General features: G+C 41.7%; 1 protein-coding gene across 5 annotated transcripts in view; it reads left to right on the top strand.

The window, feature by feature from the left end:
* ASAP1 (ArfGAP with SH3 domain, ankyrin repeat and PH domain 1) overlaps positions 1–22,048 on the top strand; it is a 136,581-nt gene that overhangs the window by 49,344 nt on the left and 65,189 nt on the right. For 3 of the 5 annotated variants that reach the window (XM_083749064.1, XM_083749060.1, XM_083749061.1), the window contains exon 3: positions 2,599–2,728. In XM_083749064.1, the coding sequence (XP_083605190.1) occupies positions 2,599–2,728 (130 nt within the window). Of the gene's footprint in view, positions 1–898; positions 1,338–1,565; positions 2,462–2,598; positions 2,729–22,048 lie in introns of those variants that run through there. The other 2 variants (XM_083749062.1, XM_083749063.1) reach the window with 2 other exon arrangements.

Below are 22,048 nucleotides of genomic sequence, written 5' to 3' on the forward strand. Positions count from 1 at the left end.
CGTTTAGCGTGGAAGCAGCTACACTTTGGAACTCCCTGCCTGTTGAGGTCCATCAGGCTCCTTCACTTCAATCTTTTCGGCGCCTGCAAAAAACATCCCCGTTTTTAGGCGAGCGTACCCAGGTGCTTAGAAATCTCTTTTAGTGGTTGTTATTTTTCCAGTGTGTTTTTAAAATATGGTTGTGAATTTTTCTCGATGTCATTGCCTTATCCTTTTGTAAATGGCTTGGAGGCGATTTTTTTATTTTTTTAAAAAAAAACAAAACACACCAATCAGGCGATGTATAAATTTGATAAAATATAGAGAAAGAGAGTTTTGATTACATCAAAGTTTAATTGCTTTTTCCCTATGTGTTTAGCAATTCTCATTTTTATCCGTAAGCCGCCTTGATCCCCTGTCAGGGTGGAAAGTCGGGCTAAATAAATAACTTTGTTGTTGTTGTTGTTGTTATATTAGAGGCTGCCTGCGTGTCTCTGCATGGAACATTACCCTCCGCCGCAAGCTGCCTCAGCTGCGCGCGCTCACCCCACGGAAAGGCGCGTGCGTGCATGCGCGCGAAAGAGAGAGAGAGGAGAGCCATTGCGTACGCCTAGGCGCGTGCGCAGGCCTACTTCCTTGTTTTCCTCACGTGACAAGCCTTCTCTTGTGTGTGTGTGTGAGAGAGAGAGAGAGAGAGAGAGAGAGAGAGAGAGAGAGAGAGAGAGAGAGAGGCGGGTGGTTGGTGGTAGGCGGAGCAAGCGCGGGAGGCTAGAGGCGGGAGAAGGGGGGGGGAAAGCAGCGTAAAGGGCGATTGGTCCGTTCGACGGGTGATGGAAAAGCGGGCTGCGGTGGGTCGGACCGGTCGGGCGAGCGGCGCGTGCCTCTTTCCCCCCCTCCTTGCCTCTCTCTCTCTCACTCACAACCGTCAGGCGCGAGGGCGTGTGCGCGCGCACTCTCTCCCCTCCTCCTCCTCCTCCTCCGTCCTTCCTTCACTCCCTCCCTCTCTCGCGCGCGCTCCCGCCCCGGGAGGAGGAGGAGGAGGGAGGAGGCGGCTGCAGGAGCCTGCGCGAGAGCGAGCTGCGCGGAGGGAGGAGGAGGAGGAGGACGCGCGTCCAGCAGGCAGTCCAGGCTGGCGGGCGGAGAGCGGCTCGGCTCCCTCCTCTCGTCTCGTCTTCCCGGGGACTTGGACCTGGACCCCCTCAGCCGCCGCCGCTGCCCTCCGCCTTCCTCCTCCTCGCCGCCGCCGCCGCCGCTCCTCCGCCTCCCCGCGCCGACCCTTCCCTCCTCCTCCCGCCCCCCAACTCCGGCTTGGGGAGGGGGGGATCTCCGCCGAGAAGGGAGGGGGGCCGCCTGCGCAAGTTAGTAGCCCTCTGAGGAGAAATGTGGGGGGGGGGCCGCTGAGGGAGGAGGAGGAAGGGGGTTTTCCTCTTCTCTTTTTATCATTAGTATATTTTTTGGCCACAAACACTCCCCCCCCCCACTTCACTCTTGTGGTTGTGGGTTTGTGCGTTAGGTTCATTGAAGGCGCTTTTCTGCCCACTTTTCATCTATTTTTTGGGGGGGGGGTTGGGGGGGAGGGAAATAAGACCTGGGATGAGTGAACAGCCCCTTTTTTTTCCTGAGGGAGATGTCAAGAGGATGTCTCTATCCCACCCCACCCCCTGCACCAAAAAAGAGAGAAGATAATATGAATAGGGACTTGGGGAGTTAAGCTTTCCTGGGGTGGGGGGTGGTTGCTTTTTTTAATGGGGGGGGACTGTGGTTTCCCTCCCCCCCTCCTCCATTCACTTTCCTGCTAGGAAAAAGAAAGATCTGGTCAGGAATTTCGCTTTCTGAAAGGCAGTAAGCAGAAGAGAGGGTGTTACAACAGAGAAGGCTCAGATGCTGTGGTTCAAAAGGCTCAAAAGGCTCTCTGAGGTTCCAGAAGATGCACCCTCTTAATTTATTTTTAAAAATAAGGAATGGGCAAAACAGTTGAAGAAGATCCCTTACGAAGTGTAACAAGAGCACGCCGGTGTTTGCAGCTTGAAAGCCCACTCTTTTGGGATCTGGTGTGGAGATGGTTGGTGGTCTAACCTTGGGATCGCCAGTCTGCACCCCTCTCCTCCCTCCCCACCCCTCACCCCTGAGTGGGCACTAATGTAGCCTTTAGGATAATCTTGAGGATGAGTCAACTGGATACCCTGTTTTCTTAAGTGGGAGAAGCGAAGGAAGTCTCAAACTGTGGAGGAAAAGAAGAGGCACCAAGGAGATGGGATCTATGAGGCAGGGTTTCCTTCCCATAGAAATGCTCTGTAAGGAACTGAGGTGGAGGGACACCCATCCTTTCTTCCTTCAAAATAAGACATCTTCGAAAGAAGTGAGCCTAGTGATGATGGGGGCAGAGACAGGCATCTCCTGTCTTCCCACCCACCCCCCTCTACAAAAGCAGGCTGTGAACTCTATTCCCAAAAGGGTGCCGTGCAGTCAGAAGAGAAACTAGGTGCAGAAAGGGGTGGTGGTGCGGATTACTTACACGCCTCCTTCAGCTAAAGCTTCTTTGCCCTGTCCTGTGTTTAATGCTCAGTCTCTCCTTGTCTCTTCTTTCCTTGTCTGTGTTCATCTGTTTCTGCTCGGCAGGATCATGCCGGACCAGATCACTGTGTCGGAGTTTATTGCTGAGACCACAGAGGATTACAATTCCCCAACCACATCCAGCTTTACTACCCGGCTACAGAACTGCAGGAATACTGTCACGCTGCTGGAAGAGGTAAATAAACACTTGTCACCTTTGCTTTCTGTGTATGGTTGCATGGGGAAGCCAATTGACATGCATACCGCCCTGCCTTCTTCATGACTATAGCCTGGATGCTCTTGGGTGATGATTGCAGACAGTGCTCATGTCTATGAATTCCAAGGGTTTCGGTGTTAAATGAGGTTGAATATTGTCTCTTCTGTGTCTTGTTATCCTGTGTTGCTTTCCTGATGTCAGTAGTGTTGACTGCAGCAGGATTGTTTGATGACATGATTTATGCAGAGCAAACGGTTAGACAGAATGAATGAAGCTTGATGTGTCTTTGGCACAGATGAAGCAATGGATAATTGGTGGCAAGGACAAGCTGTAGAGGAGATCTCTTTGAAATGGGAGATTGGTGACAAACATTTTGGGCTATGGTGTTGAAAGGGGAGGAATGCAATGCAAAATGATGCAGTGATGCCGTCTCTTGGATGGTAGAGCAGCTCTGCACAGCCTGATTCATGTCACCCATCTCAATATTAGCAGTTGCATGTCATTTTACGTCTAAATCAGGCAACATACCTATACAGTTCCTAATATTTTTGAATATCGTACTTGATGTGGGATGCATTGTTATTTAAAAATCTGACATTGAATTTTGTTTGCGTGGTGATTAAAAAGCTTGTGGAGATCACAGCAAGGTTAAAATTTGATTTTCCTATCATGGTCCACATGGCTTCTTAAACTAAGTCTTGAGTTTCCAGTTACTTTATTTTTCAAAAGGTGTTGTTCATATTATAATGGTTTTGTGCATATTGTAACAGGTAAGATAAACTAGCTTTATTGAAATTGCAGAAGAGCTTTCTTTCACACATGCACAATAAAATTGTACTGATCAAGTTTGTGCTCTGGGGGACCCAAAATGCCATTCCAAAAGATTAGTTATAATTACTTCCTTGTTGAAAGTAATCTTGTATATTAACAGCCTGAGTGCTACTAAGTAATTGGATAATAGAATTGGAGGATAAGACCAGTTGTTTGTGAATATCTTGTTTTTGAAGTGACATTGATTCAAGCTTGCAGATTTGCCACACTGTTGGTTTGTAGTTGCCCCTGCAAGAGTACTCTCAAGTAAAATTTCTTCCAGTGCTGTATGTAGTTAGTCAAACATTGCTGTCAGCTCTTCATGTGACTTCAGAGAGCACTGAGATGGGATGCTGCTGCATCTGGTTGTGGAAACAATGGTGACCTCTTCTGTCTAAAGTGTTGCTGGCCCTTGGAGGAAGTCAGAAAGCTATCTATAAGCTCATATGGCAGTGCCTAGTGCTAGGCAGTTTAGGACTGTCTGCTTTCATATCAGACTGTGTGCCTATACTTCAGGCTTTATTGTTCTTTAAAGAGTTGATAAACATATAGACAAAAGGAAGTCAGAGTTTTACTTGCAGCCTGACAATCACTGCTGGTATCTCCCTCTGGCTTTCAGATCCAAGAAAGGGACAGGGAAATGTGGTATGTACAACTCACAAATAAGCACAAAAAATATATTTTCAGGGTCCAGGTGAAGAGATGGGAGGGATCTTGATAACTGAGTGCTGTGCTGAGCAGTCACTAATTTCACTCTGGCGTTCATTTTGAACAGACATATAACTTTGAAATACTAGTACTGGAGCTTCTAAAACAATATGTTGGTAAAAGAAAACTGGCAATACAGTCTCTCTGTGTTATATGTAGTCTGGCTGCATAAACTGGTAATCCGATGAAAACTTGTGTTCAGTTTAAGTTTTTCCTAGGCCATTATACTGAGTGGAGGAAGCAGGCTACTAACTTGTGTCAGAATGTGGTTCAAAAATATGTATTTGTTTCAGTGCTGCAGTCCTTAACACACTTAGTGAGGAACAAGTTGGGTCCACTATGCCCAGCATGTATTCAGATGTTGGAGAATTTTCAAAACAATGAATCCAAGGAAGTGTTTTTAGTGGGGAAACTGCTGCAAGTGAGAATGTTCAAAAAGGCTGTTAATCCACAGTAGGAGGACTAGGCCAGTAGGGATCAGCCTGTTTTTGTTCGGTACCCTTCCAAAAGTAATTTAATCCCTTTCCTTTCTTTAGTAAGTCATTGAATCAGTGAGAGTGTGACAAAATATCATTTTTATTTTGTTTCCACATTCCTTTATTCTAGCCAACAAGACATCACAGAGATGAATTCCTCATTTTCATGTCATAACAAATGGAACAAATTCATGAGGGGGAAAGGAAGTGATGGAATTCATTGGCTTTATTGATTATAGTTTCCTCCTCTTTTTCCAAGTAGCAAGCCAGATTGCTGATTATTCAGGCTTTATGCTCACTTCCTTATGACTTTATATAATGCATCTTGCCTTGCTGGAGCAAGCAATCCTTGGAATGGTCTTTTAAAGACTGTATTGAGTGAAAAGGCTGGACAATATATTTCTATCAAATGGCTGCAGCAGTCAAAATCCCCCCTGGCAGGTTTTTAGAAGGGAGCCTGTTAATAAAGTACTAGCATCTTTCAGAAAAAGAAACATCAGAGATCGAGTTCCTGAAGAGCTCTTGTATAGCCAACTGGAAGCATACTTGAAAAAGCCTGAATCCAGTGTTCAGTCTTTTTATAAAGCGGAAAGAAAGTAACACACAATTGGGTCAGGAGAAGGTCAAATTTGTAGAATAATCAGAGGTATTTTTTGTCATTGCTCATATCATCAACTTTTTATTTTATGGAATGCTGATGAGCTGTGAATGCTCATGGGTGTAGCATAAAGTAAATACAGTATAAAATAGTAAAGGGAGGTAATTTTGCAAACATGTCTACCTTCTGCTTATCAAAGAGGAAGAACAGCCATTAACTGGTATTCTGTTGCACTGTTGGAGTATCAAATACCTGCACCAGAAGGAATGGAGAACCTCAGCTTTGGGGACCAATGAGCCCTCGGAGCATCTCTGTCTACCCCTTGGAACTCTCTCTGAGCCATACCTCTCACTGGCCCTGCTTTGCACCCTCTGGAATATGTCCCTGAACTGTGATAATGTTTCATGCTTGCCTGGAAGGAGGGTAGAGAGGGAAATGTGAGTGTGAACAACTTTTTTTACTGTACCAAAGGTAAAATTCCTATTTATTGCTCTGCTTATTTATTACCTCTGTCATGTGTGGCCGTTGGGCTGAAAAAGATTCCCTACCTCTGTGCTGCAGTTTTTGAATAGAAGTAATTTTAAGTCTGGATGGCAGGGAAATGTTTTATTACGTGGAAGTTTTGCCTTCAAGATTTGATCCCATCATCTTAAATAGTTAATAGAGTATAATGTTTGAACAAATGGCAGTTCTATTGGCATGACAATGTAGTTCTGGGATGAATGTCAGCATAGACAGTTCTCAAATGAGAATCTGTATGCCGTTTCTCCAGGTTATTCCTTGAATTACTGTGGCAGTACTGGCTGGTTGAAGGACTCCTCTGCTACTATGGATATGCAATGTCAAGGATTCTTAAAGTTATCAACTGATTTCCAGCAAAGTGTTTTTATAGTCTTATTTTCCCTTGATGCTCAAGCCTGGGGGTTGTCTTTTCTGTGTGCACATCTGCTGCTAAAACAGACGTCCAAGGACTGCTCCTTACTAACCAGAATATATTGCACATAAGACCACTAATAGAGGATAGACTATTTGGGGGAACTTTTTGTGTGTGTGAAGGGAAAGTCACCTGACTGAACTTAGATGTGGGGTAGGGCAGATCCATCAGGAGTTCATTTAGAAAGGATAAAAGGAATTGCAATTTAAGTTGACTTTGGGAAGGTAACTGCGTACTATTAGCTTGGATAAAATAAAAGCCTACTCCACGCAATATCTAATCACAGCTGTTCGGCAGTGGAACATACTCCCACAAGAAGTGATGGACTCTTTCCTTGGAGGTTTTTAAGCAGCGGTTGGATGCCTTTGTGTCATGGATGCTTTAGCTGTGATTCCTGCATTGTAGTGGGTTGGACTAGATGACCCTTGGGTCCCTTCCAACTCTAAGATTCTGTGAAAGCCTCTATGAAATCTGTATTTATTCTAAGTGCACTTTCAACACATAGGGAAGTTCATACAGGAGAAGGCATTCTTTGAGAAATGAGTCCAAGCCATTTAATACTTTAAAGAGTATAACTGGAACCTTGAATTGAGCCTGGGAGCCAAGGCAGACACTACAGTTGAGCTGGGATCACTGAAATGTGCTTCCTGTAGTTAGTCAGTAGGGCTTGACACGCATCTGCATTTTGTACCAGCTGAAGCTCCTCCAGAGGCAGCCTCATGTAGAGTTTAGGAAAATAATCCATTCCAAGGTGTGTCCCATGGTGGTGGACTGATCCTGATAGTTGAGGAGATGCAGTAGACAATTTATCTTTTTTAAAAAAAATATTTTTATTAATTTCAATTCATTATACAACACCAAGCATTAAAACAACAAAAAAGACAAACAAAAAAAGAAAAACGAAAAGTAAAAGAAAAACATTAACTCTTCTTTCATATTTTTGGTCATCATTTTAGTTTTTGTTCTGTTTAATTTAAAGCCTGATAACTTTCCAAATTCCTCAAGCAAATCTAACACTTTACTAACACTTTTTTGTGGGTTCTCTAATGACAACATCAAATCATCAGCATATGCTTTCAATTTATATTCTTTTACACCAATTTTTATTCCACGTATCTCTGAAGTTTTCCTTATCTTATTTGCAATAATTTCCAATACCATGCTAAACAAGAGAGGTGATAGAGCGCACCCCTGTCTTGTACCCTTTGAGATTTCAAAAGAATCCATCAAATTATTATTAATGATTAATGTAGCTCTTTGGTTCGAATATATTGCTTTTATTCCCTCCAGGAATGTGCCCTCTATCCCTGCAGTTTCCATACATTTTATTAAGAATTGGCAAGATACATTATCAAACGCCTTTTCGGCATCAATAAACATTAATACCGCAGGAATTTCATCTTTACACTCCAAGTATTCAATAATGTTTATTACGTGTCTTATGTTATCCTTTAGTTGCCTATTAGGTAGAAATCCGGCTTCATCCTTGTGTATAAAGTTAACTAAACACTTTTCACTGAGTGCATTTTCTGTTGCATTTTCTAACTTATATATGCTTCTTTAATAGGTGCAGAAATACTTTAAAAAAACAACAACCTGTAGAATCTTACTAAATTTACAAATGTCTAAGGCAAGCTGCAGGCAGTATTAATCTACCTGGGTTCTAAAGTGTATTATTTTTACCAATCAAGGAAGGTTACATGGTAATCTTTACTAAAGCTAAAATAATAGGATTATTTCTGTATTTTATGTTCTTGCTGATTTGTTTCAGTAATATTCAACAAAGGATTTATTGATCTTCTTGTATTGCATTTTTTTTTTCTTGCTTAAAATATATTTTGGAATTTGATAGAGGCACACAACCACACTCTACACATTAGTTCTCTTCTGTTCATTCATCTAGTTTAATTATTTTGCTAGAAGCCTATACCACTCAAAACATAAAATGTAATGGCCCCTTTATTTTTCACTTACCACTAGATACAGTGGTACCTCGGGTTACATACGCTTCAGGTTACATACGCTTCAGGTTACAGACTCCGCTAACCCAGAAATACCGTATTTTCCCCTCTATAACACGCAGATTTTTTCTCCTAAAAAGTAAGGGGAAATGTCTGTGTGTGTTATAGAGCGAATGTGTGGTCCCTGGAGCCGTTTGTCCCAAGTGCATGGCAAAAATCAGGCAAAAATCATATTGCGCCGTCACGGAGGAGAGGAGGCTGCTGCTTTCCTGCATTCTGCCTCAGGGTCTTACTGCCCACCCTGTTCTGTTTCGGTTGCTGTTTGCTCAGACAGAACAAAGAGCAGTGAAATCCCCTCCCCTCCAGGCAAGTAGAGAGGAAAGCAGAGCGTCCCTGCTCCGGTGCTGCTGCTGCGTCTGGGGACTCGGCAGGCAGCGGAAAACATGCAGATGAGAGAGAGAGAGAGAGATGGGGGGGCTGGCTTGAGTGGGTGGGTGGACTTTTGCCTTCCTCCCCCCCCTTTAAACTCCTCTCCTGCATTCTTAGCCAGCTGCTTCTCCGCACACCCCTCTCGTGCTCCTTGTCCCTTCTATATTTTTCCTACCCTCCCCACTTAAAACGTGGTTACAAAGCACGGATCCACATGGATCCTCAGGATCTTTGCATTGGGTCACCCCAAATTCACCATCAGATCACATAGCAATGATCTGATGCAAAAACAGGGCTGCAATGGTGCAAAAACGTGGTTACAAAGCATGGATCCACATGGATCCTCAGGATCTTTGCATTGGGTCACCTCAAATTCACCATCAGAGCACATAGCATGTCCATGGCTACAGCCTGCCCCCCCAAAATCACGCACCCACTGTTGCCTGGGGCTGCAATGGTGCAAAAACGTGGTTACAAAGCATGGATCCTCAGGATCTTTGCATTGGGTCAGCCCAAATTCACCATTAGAGCACATAGCATGTCCATGGCTACAGCCTGCCCCCCAAAAATCACACACCCACTGTTGCCTGGGGCTGCAATGGTGCAAAAACGTGGTTACAAAGCATGGATCCACAGGGATTCTCAGGATTTTTGCATTGGGTCACCCCAAATTCACCATCAGATCACATGTCTGTGGCCACAGCATGAAGCACAAAAATGATACATCCACTGTTTCATTCAGAATGTTTTTTCCCTTGTTTTCCTCCTCTAAAAACCATGTGTGTGTTATGGAGCGTGTTATGGTCAGGCGCGTGTTATAGAGCGAAAAATACGGTAGTACCTCGGGTTAAGAACTTTGCTTCAGGATGAGAACAGAAATCGTGCTCCGGCGGCAGCAGGAGGCCCCATTAGCTAAAGTGGTGCTTCAGGTTAAGAACGGACCTCCGGAACGAATTAAGTACTTAACCCGAGGTACCACTGTATACATTTATGATTTGTAAGTGTCTGTAAAGTGCACTACTGCAGTCAGTGAAATCGAATAAGAGAGTTCTAGTTAAAACAACTCTGAGCATATTGTTCTTCCTAGCAATCTATTATCAGATTATTTAATTTGACAGTTATAAAATATTCTGGCTATTGCTTCTAGAGCACACCAAAACCTAGTTAGTTCATTATTTCACACAGTGGCCAGCTAGGTGCCTCTGGAAAGTCTGCTTATAGGTCTAAGGGCTGTAGCCCTCTTCTGCTATTGTTCCATAGCCACTCTGTTCTTCTGCCAGTCTGCTTCATCGAATGGCTGTGGGTTCCAATACAGGGAGAAATGCAGGGTTCTAATAGAGGGAGAAAAACATTTTGCTAAACCATTTTGTTGCCTGTTCTCCCAGCTGAAATATATATTTATGGAGCTATTCACAATCCCTATTAACCACCTTAAATATTTGGATGTTATCATCAAGGTTGAGCACCTCACTTTTCATGCCTAACTGTACATTAATTAAGAACAAACTAAACAGCACTGGTCCCAGTACAACTAATTGGTGGGCTCCACTGATCCTATCTGTGCCAAGTGTTGTTCCGTCAGCACAACATCCAAAGGGTAATATATAGTTTATATGTGTAAGATCTTCAGCATGTTTTAAAGCACAAAGGCAGGAATATTGCTTATTTGTGTCTTCTATAATAGCTGAGGGCATAACATTTAAGAGTTTGGGTAAAGGAAATCCTATCTCTGAATTTCTGCATGTCCTTTAAGCAGCAAGGTGGGACAAAAGAATGCAATGGGGACATTTCCTACACAACAGCTGACTTTCAGAAACTGATATAGGGAGCAATCCTATGCATGTGAAGCTGCTATAAAGCAACCTGGTGTAAAGTTACACCAGATGCAAACTCTGTTCTGCAGCAAGGCTACTGCTCTGCTGAAGCCTAACAGAAGGAAAACAAGCCTGTAAAATAGTATTCTATGCCGGGTTGCCAGGTCACATGACCAAGCTGAATGGACTTGGGATCTAGCCAAGTCCCCCTCTCTGATCTCGCACCTGCTGCCGCTGCCACCCCTTTAAGGGAGCATACACCAGCCTCTGTTCAGCCAGGATAAGCAAGATAGTGTATGCTGGTGTATCTTTGGCTGAGCCAAGGTTGGGGACTTAACATTGGCTGAGCCACAGAACTTTCAGCTGAATTGGGAGTTCTGCTGCATTCTTACCTTTGTAGAAGCTGTGTTGGGTCATCTTCAGCTAGGCTTGTTCATCCATATGTATCATAACATTGTATTTAATAACACTTTCCACCAATTAGCCAGGAAGTGACATTAAGCTAACTGGCTTGTATTTCTCTGGATCCCTTGTTAAATTGGCTGCTTTCCAGTTCCTTGGAGACTGATGTTAGAAGATCAGTAATTTCATATTTCAGTTCTTTAAACTCTTGGGTGGATACCATCTGGCTCTAGTGACTTGTTAACTGTCATTTTGTTGATAGGTCCTGGGATTTCCAATCTCTGTCACCACAATTTGTCTCAGTTGTTCAGAATTTGTTCTTCAATATGTCCTGTTGGGCACAGGTATAAAGTATATGTGTAGAATTATATATATTACCTTTCTCTATAACACCGTGCAGGTAGGTCAGTCCTTCTGTTCAGTCGAGAGAGCTCAGGGTGGCTTTCCTTAAAAGATTTTCATCACACTAGAGTTAAGGCCAGAAACATAAGTTTAAATATTCACCATGTTCTGCAGCAAACTGCTGGCATGAACTTAATACAGTATGCAGTGTGGAGTGCTGAGGGAGTAGGATACACAGATGCAAGCTCTTAGTTACAATTTCATCTAATGACATGAGTAAAAAAAGGTGCCAAAAGTTGCGGGGCTATGCTGTGTTAATGGAGTGGTCCTGTGTCTCTTTTCTTTGATTCAGCTGGATAGAGCAGCTGTTGCCAGGTTGATGAATGGAGGTGCTTGGCTTCTTGACAGAGCTGTTGCTGGATGTATTTTAAAAATAGTTACGTTAAGAGGAAGATCAACTTTTGGAACAACAGTGTTAAGCCAATATAATGTAGTGGTTAGAGCATTGGGCTAAGGCCTGGGAGGTTGGGGTTCAATCTCCACACAGCCATGAAGCTCACCGTGGGCCGGTCACTGTCTGTTAGCCTAACCTCAACCTATGGTACAGGGTTGTTGTGAGGATAAGTAGGGGAGAAGGAGAACTATGTCTACCATCTTGAGCTTGTGAAAAGATAGGTGAGATATAAATGTAATAGGTTTATAACAAAACATGGTTTACCAAACCTTATACCACAATTTAGAGTACATTTGAATGTATATTAACTTGCAGTCCATTGGAGTTCATTAAAATACAGTGAATTTAGAACAAAAACTGTTGTGATGCAGTATGTGTGGGGTTGCCCTTGAAAAGAGTCTGGAAACTCTTACTGGCCCAAAATGTCATTGTCATGGTTGACAGGAGCTGGCAAACCTCCAGTTTTCCACTATCTCCTTTTGTTGTCTTTCTGGGCCCAGTTTAATGAAGTGTGTGTTCTTAACTTTTAAGCTTCAAATGGCCTGAGGCCTTGGGGGCTTGAAAATCGCATTCTCCTCTGTGTTCTCTCCTGTAGGCATTGTTCAGTATCTGCGGCCCTGCTCCATGTTCCCTTGCTTGCTGGAGCTCAGCCGCTGGCAGCAAGAGATGGAGTTGTTTCAGTCTTCCCATAGGGGCCTAAGAAAATGTGGAAATTTCAGAAGGCTTTTGGTGGTGGATAAGTGTTGATTCAGATTTTTGCTGGTTTCTTGTTTTGTCTTTCATCTGCTCTGGACATGGTTTATTGCTCTTATGTTTGGATTTTTTTTGGAATGTTTCAGTTATATGATTAGTTGCCTTTTGTTTCCTACAAAAGAAAAGTGGGGTTATTAACTCAAGTATATTTTAGAACCAAGCCGTTGATTAGTAAATATATTGAGGGCTACAGTTAAGAAGAAAATGCTTGTAGGGATAAAAATATTTTCAAATTCGTTTATTGAGCATTTGACAGCATTCATTTCATGGTATTCAATTTAAAGTTTTTCATTTTGCTTCTGTGGATTACCTAGTGCCAACTGAAAAGTGAAAGAAAGGGGAAGAGTTAAACTGCTTATGCATGCTTGAGAATTCAGTGTCAATATAATGCCTCCCCAAACTTACTTTGTATTTATGATACAACAATCTCTGCATTCCATATTCTAATATAGGGAAGCATTTTTCTTTGTTGGACTGCATGCAAGCTGTGGAGTCAAAATTGGGACCCCCCCCACTCCTTCCTTGCTCAGTGGGCTGTCAGGAAAGGAGATTACTCTCACCAGATACTTAAACTGATTGGTGGCAGAAGGCGTTTCTCATTGGAGATTGCTGCTCCCTCCATTGATCCATCTATGTTGGCTGCCCCTCCTGCCCCTACACCTGCAAGACATTAAGCCGAGGGCAACATGTAACCCACCCCATTCTAAAAAGTGACATCTTCTGCAATCATAGCAATAAAATAAACACTCGGCAGTGAGTTGAATGAATATTTTTATGGTGATGAACAAGGTTGTTAGATTTAAAAGTAATGCATTCTCTATGTACTAGAACGTGTGCAGTAAGATTAATGCAATACCACAGGAGTGCTTCAGCACAAGTTACTCTTAGGTGTAATTAATGCTTTTGAATAAATATCAGTAGTAAGTGTCATTATGTTGTACGTATTGAAACTAAATGTAGAATAAGAATATGAACATCAATACTTCATAAGTTTAGTGATTTTTTTTCAGGCGGCTTCCACCCTGCTAATGGATGTGTTAATGTTGGAGACCTATTGTGCAGTAAAGTAAAGGTAAAGGACCCCTGGATGATTAAGTCCAGTCAAAGGCAACTATGGGGTGCAGTACTCGTCTTGCTTCAGGCCAAAGGAGCCAGTGTTTGTCCACAGACCGCTTTCTGAGTCATGTGTCCAGCATGACTAAACCGCTTCTGGCGCAACGGAACACTGTGACAGAAACCAGAGTGCACAGAAATGCCGTTTACCTTCCTGCCACAGCAGTACCTATTTATCTACTTGTACTGGTATGCTTTCAAACTGCTAGGTTGGCAGAAGCTGCGACAGAGCAATGGGAGCTCACCCCATCGTGCGGATTCGAACTGTTGACCTTCTAATCAGCAAGCTTCCATTGTTAGTGAATCTGAGTGAATAGCAAAACTATGGACTGAGCAGCCAAATTTATCCCTGTTTAAATTTGATAGTGCTCGGTCATAGGCCCATCACATATTGTGTGGACTTTTTTGAAAGAACGCTCCCTCTCCAAATCTGCATTTAAATTGTGCCCATTTTGTATGTAAAATACAAACAAACAAAAAAATTGTGAATGTTTACATAACCCTTTTTTTTAATGTACATTTTTCCACACTGTAAGAATGTATCACAGAATCTAGATAAGCATGTAATCCGATTGGGAGTGGTATTCTAGTCTGCAGGCAAGTTCAGCAGCATTAGATTGGGTCAGTCTTCTGAAAAAAAGCAGGCTAAATGAATTCCTCTTCCATTTGAATCTGTAATCTGTGTTGTGAAAGTGGACAGTTTTCTGGTGTCATTTGTAAGAGATGCTGGCAGAATAAAGGTATTAGAAGCCTGTCCCAGGTCCTCAGATGTTCCAACTGCCACTCTGCTGATTAATTATGCTATGGTCTTGGAAACAAGATAGAGAATCCAACAAGGATGGATTTCCAGCACTGCTGCTGTACATTGATTTTGAGGATCATTCTGGATTAAGATTCTCTTTGATTTTTGCTTCTTACAATAATCTAGTTTATGTTTGACTCCTCATAGTAATTCCATGATGGTTATGTAGCACAGTGCATGTTGCATTATTTCACAGATGGAAACTTCACATTTATCTTACTCAAGAATAATAGCATTCGTGATTATTCAGTGACTATAGTGCTATTCCTGTAGACAGAGCTTGCTTTATAGCAGACCCATAGTAGAAATGGCTATTTTCATACTGAAGAATCACTGAGCCTTAAATACAACTTATTACGTTCAGTTATTTATTTTTCTGATTATAACTTCTGGTTTTAAAAACCAATATCCAGAAAATTGTATTTTGGGAATCAGTTTGATGTGAGGTGTGTTTTTTTATAAGTCTGGAGATGTAGAAGAGAAAGTAAGCAACACCTGAATATATCTCTTTCAATATCGCTCTCCAGCCCAAACATTAGTTTCCATCTGGTTGAGCCAGTGATTTGAGGTAACAGGAACATAAAGAAACAGAGTAGTGTATGAATTGCACGAAACTCAGCTAGAGTTTGCATCTTCTACTACTGTACTCTCCCAGTAGCAGCCTTTCATTATTCCACCGCTTGTGGTCAAGTATGAGCTGAACAGTCAGCTACTGTTGGAGAGGGAAAAGACCTTGTTTCAAAATGAAGTTGAGTTTAACTGCACTTTTAAAGGAAAGTGATTCATAAGGGCAACAAATAGATAGAAGGGGGAAATGCTAAGTCATGCTATAGTTAAAAATAAATCCCAGAGGGTGCTTGAACTTCCATTTTCAAGCTGAATACATTGCCACATGCCAAGTAATCCGTTTCACTAAAGTACAAACCCCAGATGACCTTTTTTGAGAACAACTCCTGTTTTCACCCACGCCACCCACATCTGGAATTTTACTGTCCTTTTGAGTCTGGGTTCCACCCAAACTGCTTTAGTAAGCTTTCCCACGCTAAACTTGCAATCTTACGCACACTTACCTGGGACTGTATTGAGTAAATTTACTTAAGATCAGGGTGTATAGTTCTTAGTTCCAGAATGCGGCAGCTAGACTGGTGACTGGGAGCGGCCGCCGAGACCATATAACACCGGTCTTGAAAGACCTACATTGGCTCCCAGTATGTTTCCGAGCACAATTCAAAGTCTTGGTGCTGACCTTTAAAGCCCTAAACGGCCTCGGTCCAGTATACCTGAAGGAGTGTCTCCACCCCCATCATTCTGCCCGGACGCTGAGGTCCAGCGCCGAGGGCCTTCTGGCGGTTCCCTCATTGCGAGAAGCAAAGCTACAGGGAACCAGGCAGAGGGCCTTCTCGGTAGTGGCGCCCGCCCTGTGGAACGCCCTTCCAGCAGATGTCAAAGCGATAAACAACTACCTGACATTCAGAAGACATCTTAAGGCAGCCCTGTTCAGGGAAGTTTTTAACGTGTGATATTTTACTGTATTTTTGGTTTTTATGGAAGCCGCCCAGAGTGGCTGGGGAGTCCCAGCCAGATGGGCGGGGTATAAATAAATTATTATTATTATTATTATTATTATTATTATTATTATTATTATTATTGTTATTGTTATTGTTATTGTTATTATTATTATTTTAAGAACATTGTAGGTGATGTCACGAATGGATCATAATTATTTATTTATTTTGGTCCTGGTGTTACTTCTGGTCAAACAAATATTGTAAAAACCCGTTAATTGGAGACAAAAATAAATTGATTGTACATTTCAGTAGGAATTATGCTTGCATCATACTACATAACAGTTGCGGTTCTGAGGTGAAAGACTCATCTTTCTCCATGTTGCCTGTCTTTTTAGGCTGATGTAGACTTAATGTGGTATATCTCTTAAAAATGGTTATGGGGTTATGGAATCATGTGCACATTTACCAATTGCTTCTCTGTTAAGCATGGACTCCTGCTACTACCAGACTCTACAGCTATTACACAACCAGCACTAACTAATGTTTATCTTAACCAGCATTTGAAACTGGGGTGCTGTCTTCAAGAGTTTTAAATAGTTACAGCTAGTGAGTGAAGACTTCATAGCTTTATTTTGTTTATTAGTCTCTGCCTTGTTTTGAATGTTTTGTGCTTTGTATACAAGCATGCTCCTCCCTTCCCTTCATCAGTGTGACCATAAGAAGGAAATTGGGCCTTCTTTTTCTTTCTGCAAGGAGAAAAGAAGGAAATTGGTCTTCTTTTTCTACCTGCAACAAAGCATCTATTAATATTTTCAACTAACAGATAGTTTTGTTTAAACAAGAACTAATGGTGGTTGGTTTACGTTATAGTTTGTCCAAGTAAAAAAATAACATTCTGGCTTGTTTGGGCAAGTGCAAACTAATCAGAGTTTGCAATTTCATCCAAAGTGGGACAAACTTCATTTGAAAACGAAAGCAAATGCTTCCATTCTCCTTGCAAGCACACTGGAGGAGGAGGAGAGAAGGCTCCTCATAAATGTTGATGCTAAAATATTTTGTTTTAACACAAATATCTAAGATTTTGTTATAGAAGTTCATATGCAAAGTTTGTCAAGCAAAGATAAGTGTGTTAATCATAATAGCAGTGCTAATGCATTTACTAGGTTGCTAAATAAGCAATACTCTTACCTCATATTGGAAAAGTTGTGAATTTTTCAACATTTGAAATTACTTGAAATTACTACTACTGGACCCAGGAGTGCAGTCTGTGAGTTTGCTGAGCAGATTGTTCCTATGCATTTTGCTTGGCTCAGAATCTTCCAATCCAATATCGAGTGAAATAAACTGATGAATGTTTTAACAATATAAGTGTACAATGAAGAAATAAACTAACTCATAAATAAATTGAGAAGCTTGTTTTGGTATAGGCAGCTGGCAGTGGGGGTGCAACATTGCAGGGAGTTGGACTAAATGATCCTTGTAGTCTATTCCAACTGCATGATTCTAGGAACATAGCTATTGTGGTTGGTATTCATTGATAGCCTTATTCATAAGGACTGTTGCTGCCATATGATTCCAAAGTAGCAAGTATGGACAGTTTATTTTCCCTTTTTCCCTGTTATTTCAACTTAATGGTAATAACTTCACAGTAACTGTGGCCCACACAAACGAGGTTAATGAGTGAAGAAAGAAGAGCAGGGAAGACATGGGCAGCCCACAATATTTCCACATACACCCTCACATCTCTAAGGTCCTGCTTCTCTCTAATGAGGCAGCAAGTGGCTTGAGCCCCACCATGCACAGAGCTTATACTTGGCATGAATGGCTAGTATAAGCAGATGCATAAGCAGATCATGAGTCACTGCCCTAGGGGAGGAGCAGAAAGTCCAGAATTAATATGCCTGTGGTCTGTTGTGGTGCTATGCACATGAAACAATAGCTGCTGTACCTGTACCAGTGTTCAACAAGAATAATTGCATTGAAAAAAAATAAGTGGACCTATAACTGGTATATTATTCTTAATTTTTGAATTGCATTGACGTTTTAATGAAATGTGATGCTGTATATTTGAATTGTCAAGATTAATATATGCTAACGTCGGCATGAGTTAATAGAGAATAACCTGATTTTAGATTTTCAAATAGGCATTTATAGAGAATTAAGAGAAGCACTCAGTTGCCCTTTAAAACTTGATCATTCCTTTTGTAACAGGTAGCAATAAGTTTTCCTTCTTTTTCTTCACAATTGCAAAGAAAATGATTCATTTAGTTCTGTGATTATCGAAAATCCATAGGCAAAATACAGCTGAAAGCATTTTCACGTGTTTGGGGGTGGGAGTCGGGGAGTAATCTACTTTAGGTGTACTGTTACGTGTTTTCTTAAACTGTTAGGTACTATTCCTTAGCTGCAGACACACGTCTTTGCTTTTTGGCTAAAAGTTTTATACTTCAAATTCTGGATATTCCATATCATGTTGAATTTGAAGCCTGCTGCAGTGGCCATGTACTAACGTCATGTTGACCATAGCCATAGTTAGGGAAATCAGCCTGTGAATGGACTGTGAGCTGGTGTATGTAGCTCATGTCGTTCCTGTCTCATTTCTCCTCTGCTAGAGTAGGGAAGCAAGCGGTGAAGTGGCTGGCTAAGTGTTGCATGTGAACCACTGCTTGTGCTCCCCCCCCCCCCAACCAACCACACTGTGAGAGGTAAGCAGAGAACAAACTTTAGCTGCTCTGTGCTAGGTAGCTGATGTTTAGAAATGTGTATTAAACCAGGGTTTAGTAATTTCTATGTGAGCAGTGCAAAACCTTAGCCCTGAGATAAAAGGGGAGAATTAATTCCACTTGCTGCTTCTATCTGGCCATTAACTCAATCTTCTTATTCTCTTTGGCTCTATTCTGTGTTCAGTTTGCTAGATAAGGTTGTAACTAAGAAAAGTGATGCTTTGTTCTAGAGCAAAGGAAATCAGCTGTTCTTGCAGAGACAGCGGTAATCAGGAATTTAAAATCAGTTGGTTTGGGGAAAATAAAACTTTTAATTACTAAGTACTCTGCTATTACAGAAAATGTGATTGATGCAAGTTAAAGGGAGTCTAATCCATCAAATGTTTGCATAGGATTTTTATTTGCAAATATAACACAGAAAGTGGGGGGTAACCCACATCCCCAGCTGACATTAACAATAAAAATGTTATTTCAGTAATAAGATAAGCAGTCCATATGTCCAAATAGGTATCTAAACGAGATTGCTGTTTATAAGTCATGTGTACAAATGTAGAAAGGGCAGTGAGAACTTCAGACCACTGGGTACTAGATGGTGAATGTTTGTCATTCCAGCCTTGCAATATCTTCTTCTTTGGCGATCACGTGCAGCCGAGTAAGATTGTCTTCCATAAACACGGTTTTAACAATGAGTCCGTACGTGATTGTGGAGGCTAATTCTGGATCCAAACATTCTTCCACAGTGGAAGGGTGGTAGTTGATCATGGTGTGGATTTGCCAAGCGTGCCTTCCTCTTAGCACGTTTCTCCCTTGCGTCCTGAGTTCAAGTGTCTTCAAAGCCCATGACACCTTTGGTAAAGGCTGTTCTCCAACTGGAACACTCGCAGGCCAGTGTTTCCCAGTAGTCAGTGTTTATACTACATTTTTTTTTAGATTTGCCTTGAGAGAGTCTTTAAACCTCTTTTGTTGACCACCAGCATTACACTTTCCATTTTTAAGTTGGGAATAGAGTAGTTGCTTTGGAAGACGATCATCAGGCATTTGCACAACACGACCAGTCCAACAGAGTTGATGCTGAAGAATCATTGCTTCAACGCTGGTGATCTTTGCTTCTTCCAGTACACTGATATTAGTTCGCCTGTCTTCCCAAGTGATGTGCAAAATTTTTTGGAGACACTGTTGATGGAATATTTCGAGGAGTTAGAGATGGCGTTTATAAGTGCTCCATGTTTCACAAGCATATAGTAAGGTTGGTAGTACAATAGCTTTGTAAACAAGCATTTTGGTTTCCCTGCGAATGCCCCATTCCTCGAACACTCTGCACTTCAACTGGGAGAAAGCCGCACTTGCAGAGCTCAGGCGATGCTGGATTTCGGCATCAATGTTGGCCCTTGTGTAAAGATAACTGCAACAACACAATATATCTGTCTTAAGGGGATTGAATATAGCCAGAATCTTCCTGCCATTGTGTTTTTAGGGTCTCTTTCAGAAATTACTAGGACTTGAACCCAAATATCAATAGTACTCTTGCTATAGCTACTTCACCAGCTCCTAGTAAATACTTTTAGAAATAGATAATAGTTTGTTCTCTTTCTGTCTTTGCTGCATATATATGTATATGTAGTGATAGACAGGAGAGAGCATATCAATCATTTCTGTTTCATATTTTGCTGAGGTACTTTTGGGCTTGAGATGTAGAGATTGTCACCTGAGCGCCTGATGTCATTTGACACACACACATTGGCTTGTATTCAGTGTTAGTCATTCTCGGAATAAATCCATACATATTAATGGACATGACCAACTTTGGTCCATTAGATTTAATATGTCTACTCTGAGTAAAATATAGGTGGATACAGCGCAATCTCTATGCCACTTCTGCATTGTTCATCCGTAATCCTCTTCCATCACAGTTCTGTATTTTTCATGTGGATTAAAAAAAGAAGGAAAGAAAATTTGTATTTATATACATACTTTGATATTTGTTTTATAATGCATTTCCACTCAAAATAAGCATTTAAAAAGTATTTATGCAGTTTCTGAGAACTGAGAACTCTCAGAACATTTGAGAAGTGTAAGAGTTGGTGGATGGATACACACATTGGTTAGAAGGGGCAGATCAGGTCAGCTTTTTATCAGAATTCACAAATATCAAATTCCTCAAACATCCCTAGCCTACTTTAGTCACACAGTACAATCTGTGCTAACCCTTACAACGATGTATAATGGGATTATCTTCCACAGGAATGGTATCTCCTCATGTGGTGAACAGGAAAAAAATGATTTGCTGTATACCAGCTGAGACACAACTCTCTATAAAAAGGAAAATGTGCTTCAAAAAGAAATCAAAGCTTCCTTCTGGGTCCTGGAAATTCCCCTATGTTGTCAGTTTAACAAACCTCATTGCTAAATTAGTTGTTTCAGGCATCTTGTAGAGCCATCTTTTTTTTTACCCAGGCTCTCCCTGACCCATAAAGTCAGGCTCTGTTTTTATTTGTTTGAATGCCTGGTTTTTATGTACTTTTAGACAACCGGTTTTTACATTATTATTTTTTAAAAAATAAAAATCACTAACAAGGAAAGTTTTCAGTTTTTCTTGTGGAAATGATGTATTCAGGCTTTTTTTTTAGTTTATTTTTCCGCCAGTTCACAGGTTTATTGTTCTAGCCAAAGGCCATGACAATCTTGTAGCAATAATATCAATAAAATAACACAGAAATGAGAGTCAGAGTTGGTTGAAATGGTGGTATGACTGATGCTTTAAAAATGTTTTAAGGAGTGAAACCGGGTTGCATTCTGGCTCCCACTCCTTTTAACTTTTATATTGATGATTTGGTGCCAATGCAGACTCCCCCTCCCTAGTAATTAGGAACAGAAAGATTTTAATTTAGATGTATGCTGATGATTTAGTGCATCTCTCTCTTTCTCTGTTGGGCCTCAAAATCTCTTGGGAGTTTAATTTAAAATGCAATACAGTGGTACCTTGGTTTACAACCATAATCGGTTCTGGAGGTCCGGTTGTAAACCTAAACAGGTTGTATCCCAAGGCGCGCTTTCGCCAATGGGGCCTCCCCCCCCAAAATTGGTTGTAATCCGAAAAAAGGGACACGCACTTCCGGGTTTGATTTGGTTGTAATCCAAAATGGTTGTAATCCAAAGCAGTTGCAAACCAAGGTACCACTGTACATTTCACTGCACAGCAGTTTCCATATTGAAAACCACATTTTGGGGTGCATGGTGAGTGCAAAGCAAAATGCTTACATGAACTCACAGCTCTCATCGAAGCCTCCAGAAAATCCCTACATGTTTCTCTCTCTCTCTCTCCCCCCCCCCCCCCATACCAACCCAAGAATTACATAGCCACCAGAACAGGGAATACCCAAGATCGAGTGTTGACCTTTATCAGACCAAAGGGCCCAAGCAATCTCTCTCCTCTGTCTGTCTCTCCCTCTCTCTGTTGTCCCCCCCCCCCTCC

The sequence above is a fragment of the Podarcis gaigeae genome (assembly GCF_964106915.1).
Source record: "Podarcis gaigeae genome assembly, chromosome: 7".
NCBI classification, from domain to species: Eukaryota; Metazoa; Chordata; class Lepidosauria; order Squamata; family Lacertidae; genus Podarcis; species Podarcis gaigeae.